This window comes from Triturus cristatus, chromosome 11 (genome assembly GCF_964204655.1).
Source record: "Triturus cristatus chromosome 11, aTriCri1.1, whole genome shotgun sequence".
Lineage (NCBI taxonomy): Eukaryota > Metazoa > Chordata > Amphibia > Caudata > Salamandridae > Triturus > Triturus cristatus.
Window position 1 is genome coordinate 921,891,907 of NC_140594.1, and position 12,346 is coordinate 921,904,252.

A 12,346-nucleotide genomic window follows, 5' to 3' on the forward strand; every position below is an offset into this window, starting at 1 on the left:
CACTGCTGGTAGTGATCTGCACCCACCCCTCATATGTCTGTCCACTGCTGGGAGTCCTCTGCACCCACCCCCATATCTCTGTCCACTGCTGGGAATCCTCTGCACCCACCCCTCATATCTCTTTCCACTCCTGGTAGTGATCTGCACCCACCGTTCATATGTCTGTCCACTGCTGGGAGTCCTCTGCTCCCACCCCCATATCTCTGTCCACTGCTGGTAGTGATATGCACTCACCCCTCATATGTATGTCCACTGCTGGTAGTGATCTGCACCCACCCCTCATATGTCTGTCCACTGCTTGGAGTCCTCTGCACCCACCCCTCATATGTCTGTCCACTGCTGGGAGTCCTCTGCACCCACCCCTCATATGTCTGTCCACTGCTTGGAGTCCTCTGCACCCACCCCTCATATGTCTGTCCACTGCTTGGAGTCCTCTGCACCCACCCCTCATGTGTCTGTCCACTGCTGGGAGTCTTCTGCACCCACCCCCATATGTCTGTCCACTGCAGGTAGTGATATGCACCCACCCCTCATATGTCTGTCCACTGCTGGTAGTGATATGCACCCACCCCTCATATGTCTGTCCACTGCTGGGAGTCCTCTGCACCCACCCCCATATCTCTGTCTACTGCTGGTAGTGATATGCACCCACCCCTCATATGTCTGGACACTGCTGGGAGTCCTCTGCACCCACCCCTCATATGTCTGTCCACTGCTCGGAGTCCTCTGCACCCACACCCTCATATGTCTGTCCACTGCTGGGGGTCCTCTGCACCCACCCCTCATATGTGTGGACACTGCTGGTAGTGATATGCACCCACCCCTCATATGTCTGTCGACTGCTGGGAGTCCTCTGCACCCACCCCTCATATGTCTGTCCACTTCTGGTAGTGATATGCACCCACGCCTCATATGTCTGTCCACTGCTGGTAGTGATATACACCCACCCCTCATATGTCTGTCCACTGCTGGGAGTCCTCTGCACCCACCCCATATCTCTGTCCACTGCTGGTAGTGATATGCACCCACCCCTCATATGTCTGGACACTGCTGGGAGTCCTCTGCACCCACCCCTCATATGTCTGTCCACTGCTGGGAGTCCTCTGCACCCACCCCTCATATGTCTGTCCACTTCTGGGGGTCCTCTGCACCCACCCCTCATATTTGTGGACACTGCTGGTAGTGATATGCACCCACCCCTCATATGTCTGTCCACTGCTGGGAGTCCTCTGCACCCACCCCTCATATGTCTGTCCACTTCTGGTAGTGATATGCACCCACGCCTCATATGTCTGTCCACTTCTGGTAGTGATATACACCCACCCCTCATATGTCTGTCCACTGCTGGGAGTCCTCTGCACCCACCCCATATCTTTGTCCACTGCTGGTAGTGATATGCACCCACCCCTCATATGTCTGGATACTGCTGGGAGTCCTCTGCACCCACCCCTCATATGTCTGTCCACTGCTGGGAGTCCTCTGCACCCACCCCTCATATGTCTGTCCACTGCTGGGGGTCCTCTGCACCCACCCCTCATATGTGTGGACACTGCTGGTAGTGATATGCACCCACCCCTCATATGTCTGTCCACTGCTGGGAGTCCTCTGCACCCACCCCTCATATGTCTGTCCACTTCTGGTAGTGATATGCACCCACCGCTCATATGTCTGTGTACTGCTGGGAGTCCTCTGCACCCACCCCTCATATGTCTGGACACTGCTGGTAGTGATATGCACCCACCCCTCATATGTCTGCCCACTGCTGGGAGTCCTCTGCACCCACCCCCATATGTCTGTCCACTGCTGGTAGTGATATGTGCCCACCCCTCATATGTCTGCCCACTGCTGGTAGTGATATGCACCCACCCCTCATATGTCTGTCCACTGCTGGGAGGCCTCTCCACCCACCCACGCACCCTCTTGGGGCTGTACACTGCTGGCCAGGACCTACACACACAACAATATGAAGGTAACATGCTGGGTAATATATGAAGATAACATAATGTGCTCTATGCTCACATTCCTGGCGTGTGTACGCCTCGTATCCAAATTTTCCTGCTGCCGTAACGGGGTACGTGTGGTACGCATCGTACCCACGCATGTATGCGTGGGTACGGTCCGTACCACTGTTGTCATGGTGCCGTAGGGGTACGTGTGGTACGCACCATACCCACGAATTCATTCGTGGGTACGGTCCGTACCACTGTTGTCATGGTGCCGTAGGGGTACGTGTGGTACGCACCGTACCCACGCATTCATGCGTGGATACGGTCCGTACCACTGTTATCATGGTGCCGTATGGGTATGTGTGGTACGCACCGTACACATCCACTTCCGTTGTTGCAGTACGCAGGGGTTGCTGGCCACGCCCTCCCAAGTGACCAGACCCTGGTGGTAATGTATGGCCTCCATATTATACGTTTGTGTTTGCATATGGGGTATGTTTCCTGGCCCTCCCCCCCTGGCCCCTGGGTGTTGTTCTCACCTTCTACGGCGTGTGTGTCGGGTGCGGTGCACCAGGTCGTAGGCCAAGAGGACCGGGATGACACGTACGATGGGGTTCATGGCTGTACGTAGCGTACCGGGGCTCCGTGGCGTAGGGTTCTGCTTTCCCGGCAGTTTTTCGCTCCCGTAATGACAGTAAGGTACGTAGTGACATCGGTACGAATCGTACTTGCTGGGCCGGAAAACGCTGCTGAAATACGTGCGGACGTCGCGTACAAGCAGTTCCGGATCGGAATCAGGGGTATTTTTTTGCTGTATGGTCTTTTGTACGATTCGTACAGAAAAAGGCTTTCTGTACGAATCGTACTTCCTAGTTTGTAGAATGAGTTCACCTGGTACACCGTACGAGTCATATGGAGAAAACGCTCCATACGACTATTCGTACAGCCTTTTTCCATGATTGGAATCGGCCCCATAATGTTGAAATAAATTAAACTTATATCTATAAAATATAATATATATACTTACTGAATAATATTCATGAATAATTATTTTAATAACTTATAAATTGTTAAAAACATTTTATAAATTATAAATACATATATACACATACAAAAATAATATAAATAAAAATATAAATAACAAATTAAAAAAGGATAATATTTTTAATGTTTTTAAAATAAAGTATACACAACATTAACTGAAACAATACAGAAAAATATTGGATAACAGAGGGAAAATACTATTCCCACTCCAAAGAGTGCAACAGTAGAGAAAGTGTTGGATAGCGTAGGAGTAAAAATCACTATTCCAACTCCAGAGAGTGCAACAGTGGGGAAAGTATTGGATAGCGTAGAGGTAAAAGTTTCTATTCCCACTCCAGAGAGTGAAACAGTAGAAAAAGTGTTGGATAGTGTAGGGGTAAAATTTACTATTCCCACTCCAGAAAGTGAAACAGTAGGGAAAGTGTTGGATAGCATAAGGGTATTAATTGCTAATCCAACTCCAAAAAGTGCAACAGTAGGGAAAGTGTTGGATAGAATAGGGGTAAAAATTACTATTCCACCTCCAGAGAGTGCAACAGTAGGGAAAGAGTTGGAAGACGTGGGAGTAAAAATTACTATTCCCACACCAGAGAGTCCAACAGTAGGGAAAGTGTTGGATAGCGTAGGGGTAAAAATCACTATTACAACTCCAGAGAGTGCAACAGTAGGGAAAGTGCTGGATACCGTAGGGGCAAAAATGACTATTCCCACTCCAGAGAGTGCAACAGTAGGAAAAGTGTTGAATAGCTTAGGGGTAAAAATTACTATTCCCACTCCAGAGAGTGCAACAGTAGGCAAAGTGTTGGATAGCGAAAGGGTTAAAATTACTATTCTCACTACAGTGAGTGCAACAGTAGGGAAAATGTTGGATAGAGTAGGGGTAAAAATTACTATTCCAACAACAGAGAGTGCAACAGTAGGGAAAGTATTGGATAGCGTAGGGGTGAAAAATAACATACTTATCAATTAAAGAATGTTTAAATTAAATAAATATTTCTTAATAAATTTACAATAAATTAATTATAAATACCAATACATTAAAATGAATAATTACTTTAATTACGTTAAATTATTTCCCACCCTATTCCCCAATAAACACACCACCCACTCCACATAAAATGTAACACAATTAATATAATTATCAATTAATCAATTAAGAAAGTAATTACTAATTAATAATTAATTACAAGTACATTCGTTACCAATACCAATAAATAATAATTAATACAATTAATTACCAGTTAATAATTAATTAACAAAAAATTAATTATCAATACCAATAATTATTAATAAATAATTACTTAATTATAATAAATTACTTCCCACCCTATTCCCCTATACACACTCAGCCCTCTCCTAAACTAAAATAACACAATTAATCTATTTAGCAATTAATCAATAAAAAAATAAAAAATACCAATTGATAATTAATGAACAATAAATTAATTATCAATACCAAGCAATTTTAATTATTAATTAATTTATTATAATTAATTTACTTCCCACGCTATTCTCCTATAAACCCACAACCCGCTCCAATAAAAATATAATACAATTAATATAATCATCAATTAATCAACTAATAAAAATCAATTACCAATTAATAATTAATTAACAATAAATTAATTATCAATACCTATAAATAAAAAAATATAATTACTTAATTACAATTAAATTACTTCCCTCCTTATTCCCCTATAAACCCACAACCTGCTACAGAACTAAAATGCAAATTTAAATATAAAATAATTTCAAAAAATTATGAATTAATTTACTGTAAATAAATTACTTGTCACCCTATTCCCCTCTAAACCCACAGCCCGCTATGGTACTAAAACTCAAAATGAACTTTACACAAAATTACTAACTTCTAAACAATTAATACATATATTTGAAATAAATACAAAACATGTGGAACACATACATATAAAATACACACTAAAATACATAAAAGTAACATAAACATCAACATTATTACCATTGATATTTTTGCTATCGATATTAATAACTTCGATATTAAAAAAAACTATATTTCTTCAAGTCGATATTCTGGTCACCGATATTATTGATGTCGCTATTCTGTCCCTATGATATTTAACTCAATATTAATGTAGGTCTAAATAAAAAACTCAACATTTTGTCTGTGCACCGTTTTGTGAGTATCCATAGGTAGGTCTCCATGCTGCACAGGGCGTCAAGTGAGGTAAAGTCTCTAGACGTCCCATCCTTGGTGATGCACATTGTGACTGACTCCATCAGTCCATTTTTGATGTCATATCACTACAGCTGGGCTCTGCAAGCACCTTCCTCATTGCGATAGCTTCAAACGAAAAGTCAGCTGAAATGTTAACTCTGTGACCTTTAAGGTCAGCCATCCCTCTTGTATTGTCTGTCCTTCTTTTTCCAGTTGTAAAAAAAATACAAAATAATCAGTGTGGTGCGTGCCAAGTCCTTCTTGTCTGGTGCCTGTGGGCTCCTTGTATTTCTAGTTGAAGATCCCAGGTCAGGGTTAGAAACTAAGGCAAAATGCTCATGCAGAAAGACTTCACATTATTATTTTACATGACTTCTGGATCCCTGTGAATGCAGTCCTATAAATCCACCAGCTTCTGTTTCAGGTGTCAAATGTCCAACCCACAGCTCTCCACTTTGCTATGCAGGCATCCATTGTGGTCACTCTCTCTTCCACCCCTCCTCTGTAGAACTGAAGGCATTCATATCTGACTGCATGGGTTTGATTTCGACTGTGAGGTCAGAAAATTTGGTCCCCATGGAGCTCATTGTATTTAACCCTGGGCGTACTGGGCGTAGTGGGGCTACATGGAGCAGCGCGTAGTGTGGCAAAATCTACGCACACTCGTGCGCTCCGCGTAGCCCCACTACACGCCGCCCGCCTCCTGCCCGCCCTCATTTTAAAATACTTTAAAGAATGTAAAAAGTAAATAAATGACCTTACCTGCAGTGCGGCGTCCCGGGGCTCCCTCTTCCTGCTTGCCGGCAACTTCTTCACACAAATGTGCATGCGCGGACGCCCGCGCATGCGCATTTCTCACGAGAAATGCGCATGAGCGGGCGTCGGCGCATGCACATTTGTGTGAAGAAGTTGCCAGCAAGCAGGAAGAGTGAGCCCCGGGACGCCGCACTGCAGTTAAGGTCATTTATTTACTTTTTACATTCTTTAAAGTATTTTAAAATGAGGGCGGGCGGGCAGCTCTGCTTCGCAGCGGTGTGTGCGTAGCGCTGCCTGCTACACCTACTTTGTAAACGGTGAAGCAGGCAGCGCTACGTGCACTCCGTGGGCGAAGCGGAGCATGACGCCCAGCCTTTTGTATTACCCACTGAGGAGCTCTCCTTAAGACGTGCAAATGGCCCTTCAAATCACAGAAGCAAGGGGGGAAATTCCTTTGTCCCCTCGTTCCACCACTCCAAAATCTGGGGGGATGTATCCCCTTCATCCCCTACACTTCCTGCGCCCATTCCTGGCCCCCGGAGTATACCAAGGCATTGGCCCAGGGCATGATTTCAACTCCAAATGGCTCGAGAAGAGCCACTGCGTCTCCATTCGTCAGGACTTGTTGGGGGGAGGGACGGGGTCGTTCTTAGCTAGATTTCACGGCAGACGGAGGTGATGTCAGTTACAATTCATCCCCTCCCCCATCTCCTTCCCTTCCCGCCAGCCCATGGGCACCTGCAGGCCTTAGTGTTTTTGACTGGCCTAGGGAGGTCGTGCCACTGGGGCTGCACTCGTCTCACTACCACCGCATAGTCAAAGAACTTCAGCTCGAGGAGGCCAGCTCGCTCGCAGGCCTTCCTTTTCAATTCGAAACGCATTTTGTAAATGCTAATAAACAATTTCAACACATAAAATATCTTGCTGATGTTACATTCATTTAAAAAAAAAAAAAAAAAAAAAAACTCTCCTGCCAGACTTATAGCAATTTGCGATGAAGTGATTTCTCCTCTTGCATCTGTGTCACGAAATATAAGGCATTCGGCTAATGCATCTTTTGTTTTGCAAGTTACGTTTAAATAATGATCCCATTTTCGATGAGTTAATATAATAAAACGGAAAATGTGCTTTCTGTACATGTAAATGTAGGTAGCTGTTGTAAATTCTAGAGAAATCGTATCAATTGCGCAATTGTAAGTAGCAAAAATAGTTCTGTCTGCTTGTTCGAGTTTTTTTAACGTCTATTTAAGGAGGAAATGTTACTGTTAAAATTCCAGAAACTCGATGTAAGTGATTTTGTTTAGTCAATCTCTGTGTGACATGTGGGCTCTTGATCCTCTGTTTTTGCCAAACTCTTTCTGCATAGGCTGAAGCAAGATCTGACAGAATACATATGACCCAAGTAGGATAAATGGTGGAAAATGATCCGCCCTGTTTCTTGGCACCAATGCAGAATTATTAAAATGTGCCCCGCCTCTGTGTGTCCATGGTACATGGTCTCATAATGATAAACCCATCTAACTGTTGCTTGTCAGGCGTCGCCTTGCAGATGTGTGCCAACAACTTTAAATTCATTGCCAAATCATTTTTTTTGTCCCCAGCTGCAGTATGACCCGGAAGTTACTGTTCGATTGAAGATTCAGGCCTTGATTTATCCAGCACTGCAGCCCCTTGACTTGGACACGCCTTCATATCGGGAGAACGCATACATGCCTGTCCTTAAGAAGCAGCTCATGGTTAGGTTCTGGAGTGATTACTTTACATCAGACAGAACTTTAAGGGAAGCCATGGACTCGAACGCACACATCGCTTCTGATTTCAACCATTTGATTAAGTTGACAAATTGGAGCACTTTGCTGCCCGAAGAGCTCAAGAAGAACCATGTTTATCACAGCCCCAAACATGGATCATCGGAGTTCATTACACAATATCCGGGGATGATAGACCCACGAGCCGCACCACTTTTGGCCGATGATGCTAAATTGAAGAACTTACCTTTGACTTATATGTTAACATGTACGTATGATGTCTTACGAGATGATGGTTTCATGTACGCTGTGAGACTTAAGAAAGCCGGAGTGCGCGTCATACATGACAATTTTGATGATTCGTTCCATGGTGTGCTGCTCTTCACAACTTGGCCAACAGACCTGTCTGTGGGCCAGAGAATGGCAAACAAATATATTGAGTGGCTCCATGAGAACTTGTGATGGTTGAGCTAAATTAGCAAAACTTTATTGTCTGTCTTTGAAATTAATGGGCAGATTTATTCAAATGCACGCATGACAGCAAGACAGGTGACTGTGAGAGAGCTGAAAAGCGCCTTGTCTACTAAGATATGATGCTCTTTAGCTCTCTCTTTGCGCTGGCGCGCTTGGGGCTGCCGAGTGCCAACGCAGGCACCCTGACACCTCCCTGCACAAAAACAATCCTGCCTGTATTGCAAGCACCCTTGCACCTTATTGAAAGTGTACCTGCGTTACAGGCAGGATTGTTTTTGTGAAGGAAAGGACACCTTCCTGCACAAAACAAATACTTTGAGGCATTTTCCGCTTTCCACGTGTGCTGCAGTATTCAGCACACATAGAAAAAGGAAATAATGAGGAGAAATAAAGACATTTCTCCTTGTTGCGCCTCACTGGGGAAGAAACCAAAATCTATGGATGGTTGCATGGGAACGCCCATGCTCCACCCATTAAAAACCTCCCTGATGCGAAGCAACTCACGGCAGCGCAACGCAAAAAAAGGTATTTTGAATGGGGCCGCACCATAAAAGTGAAACAACCCTTGTGCAAAACTTTAGTAAATCTGCCCCTAAATGTACTATTCCCTCAGATCACACAGAATTTTCTGGAATTGCTTAAGGGTCAGCGGGAAAAAAATCTTAAAAAGTTAAGCACCTAAATGTTAATCACTTTCATGCTGAGCATGTGCAACATTGAATTAATTCAGCTGCTCTTGCCAATTCATTACATATTAGGTAATAAACTAATATTGTATGATCTCTTATGAGGCACACGCATATACACAAAAGCAGACGCATTTCAATTAATAGAACATACTTAGTAAAAAGTTAAAAATATGCATGTTAATGTAGATGCAGCTGTTAAATCATGTTAACCATCTTGTTTTTGTAAAATGACGGTAACACAGCATTCTCATGTAAGACGGTCTTCAGAAAAATATTTGATTTCAGTAAATTTACCATGAGTTATCAATGATCATCAATTATTGTATTCTGCATATACACTGATTTCTAAATGTTTAATTAAAAAGAACTTCAAACAAAACAAAATAGCATTAAAATTACTGCTCATTTTATTACGTTTTATCAGTATTTTCTGTGGCGCATTTGGGCCAGATCTATCAAGGTTTTGCGTCACCCTTGCACCATGCAAGGGGACACAAGGGTGACGCAAAACCTAAGTGAGGTTTATCAAGCCACACAAGGCAACCTTGCATGGCCCTACGGGGCTTGATAAATCTAGAGTAATTAAAGGCAGCGCAAATTGCTGCTTTGTGTTACTCTGCTCCATGGAGACTTTCCATGGGTGGAGCGTGGGTGTTCCCATGTATCCACATAAGGACTTTGGCGCATTCCCAAATTTACCATTACTGGTAGACCTTGGAATGCATCCAAATCCTACTTCATCCTGTTGAGGCGTATCACGGAGAAACATTTATTGCTCCTCCTTTTTTTCTCTTTCTATATGTGCTGCATTCGGCAGCAGACATAGAATGAGAAAAATGCCTCTCAGGACTGTTTTTGTGCAGGAAATGTGTCCCTTCCTGCACAAAAACAATACTGCCCACAACGCAGGCACCCTTGCACCATGACACAAGGGTGCCTGTGTTGGAGCTAGGCAGCCAAAAGAGCTCCAGTGCTAGGAAAGGACAGCAACGTGCCATTTAATGCTAAATGCTGACAGCACAGCTGTTGCATTCTCTCGTGCAAAGCAAAGAATGTAAAGAATGTTATCTGCCTTCCATGTGGGATCGGTTATCGGGGGAGAGAGTGGAACATGAGGGGAGGAGTGGATGCTTGGTGTGGTGGCCGGCTTCTCCCTCTTTTTGTTGCAATGTTTAGAACCAAAATTCAATGTTTCCTACCTTGAATTGCGGGCCTTCATTATTTCACTGATGACGAAGATGGGGTTAGAGGATTGAGTGCTACTAAGGAGCCGGCAGCAAAAGAGCAACCGAACGGCACCCAACCATAGAGCGAGGATGGAATATTCATGGTCAGGTTTAGACAAGGATGTGGAGAGATTGTTTGTCATGTACATGGTGTGATAAATTGCAAAGAACAGTGAAGTTGAGTAAATGGATGCCCTGTGGAAGAAAATTGATCTCCACATTTCTGGGCCATATAATGTGTTGGGTTCTCATCCAAAGTACGCTATGGTGGTTGTAGATTATCACTCAAGGTGGACTGAGGTTAAGTGTGTGGATCAGGTGACAACACAGGATGTGATAAAGTTTTTGGAAGATCTATATGAAAGAGAGGGTTTCTGGAAACTATAGTGACAGAAAATGGAATACTATTTGTATCTCAAGCCATGAAAGGCTTTTTAATTTTGAAAGGGGTGCAGCTTGTAAGATTATCGGTTTATTATCTCCAGATTAATGGCCTTGCTGAGAGGAGGAATAGAACTCTTAAGGAAGGCATACAGTTGGCTTTGTGTCAGAGAAGACAGTGGAGAGATGCTATGAGAAAATTGGTGTGGGCGTATCGCACCAAGCACAATAGTGTCACTGGGAAGGTGCCATTCAATGTCATGAGGGGGAGAAAAGCCAGGGCGATGTTAAAGGATGTGAAAAGGAAGGAATGGAGCAACGTTGAGTACTGAGGCTCATGTTCTGATATAATGAAAAGATTTATGGTGAGGGATTGGGTGCATGTGAGGAAGGGATGGAGAGAAAGTAAAGGGGTCTTGAGATTTTCCAAAGTCAGGAAGGTTGTTACACTATGTTGTTGAGTGATAGAAATGTGTGAGACAGCAAGAAAGTGGTGGAGATGGCAGATTGTTTGTTGGAATGTGGTGAAAGAAGGGACGACAATGAGTCTCATGGATGCAATGCCTCTGAATGTGTTGGTGTAAGTGGAGGAAGGATTCCCCATACTCCCAAATTGTTGAATGATTTCAAATTGGACTGATGATTTTTTTTAATGAAAAGAGAAACATTATTTTGTGTTCTTTAATTGATTTGCTATGTCGTTTACTTGATATACCATTGTACTATATTGGACGATTCTCTTATAAAGTGTTATTTGGAAATATAACAATTCTTGTTTTGGAGAATGTGTATTTATAATTTGTATATATATGAATTTTTAAAAATATGTTATATTTCTTTTGAGGTAGGGAGATTTGTTATATTGTCTTGTGCAAAGAATGTTATCTGCATTCCATGTGGAATGGGTTGTTGGGTACACAGTGTAACTCAATGGGAGGAGTGGATGGTTTGTGTGCATGCTGGCAGCTCCCTCTTTTTGTCATCTTGTCTGGAACAAAAAATACATTTCACTAGCGCAGCAAAGTGGCTTGCTCCGTTGCCCTGCTTAAAATATATTTCAATCTGGCCCGCCCCATGTTTTCTGTTTAAGTCAACAGGCAAGAGTGCCGTGAGAAGGACATTCATTTTTATGACTCTAGTTATAATGATAAAATAGCTAATCAAAGCATCCTCTGAATATTGTCAGTTGCAGGAATTGATATTTGTATGGGTAGTTCAGCAGCTAAATTAGCTTCAGTTGACTTTCTGAAATATGTCAATTATCATTGGGTGATGACAGCATATTTTCATATAAAATACAGATGCTTTTGTTTTTATGGACAGCTCCAAAGTAACCTGTGCAATTGAAAATATTGATATTTGAATGTGATTTTAATCTAATTATAGACAGACTGGTTATGAAAAAGATGATCCATACGCATTAATGCGCAACCAAATTGCTTTATTTATTTTTAGATGTAATTCAGCATAGAGAAATGCCCCATCCACCTCGGAGGCCACCTTCCAACTGCTCCATTCACAGAATACACATTCTAGATCATTCTCTACAACACAGCTCTCCATGACAACATGGAGAATCCCATCATAGTTTAACATAATTAAAACTATACGACACAGATCCCCATAACCAACAAAAAGAAAAGAAAAGAAAATTAACATATATGTGAACTAAATGAAACCACTACAAAAACAATTACTGTACATTATACATAATCACTCATGAAACTAGGTTTTTCTGTTGCACTTTCACTTCTCCTACACTTCTTAACTTCATTGAGTTTTCCCTCTTGCACACTTTCAGGCATCCTCTTCCGAGAATTCCCTTCTTCCCCCAAACCTCATTAACCCCTTCAGCGCGGCACGGATTTCCGTGCCACGCTGAAGGTTC

General features: G+C 43.0%; 1 protein-coding gene across 1 annotated transcript in view; it reads left to right on the top strand.

Annotated features, from left to right (window-relative positions):
- Positions 1–11,227, top strand: part of LOC146785618 (arylacetamide deacetylase-like) — a 343,791-nt gene extending 332,564 nt beyond the window's left edge. Inside the window, exon 5 of the mRNA XM_085634881.1 lies at positions 7,542–11,227. Coding sequence (XP_085491007.1) covers positions 7,542–8,150 — 609 coding nt within the window. The 3' untranslated portion in view covers positions 8,151–11,227. The remainder of the gene's footprint in view (positions 1–7,541) is intronic.
- Positions 11,228–12,346: the final 1,119 nt, after the last annotated feature.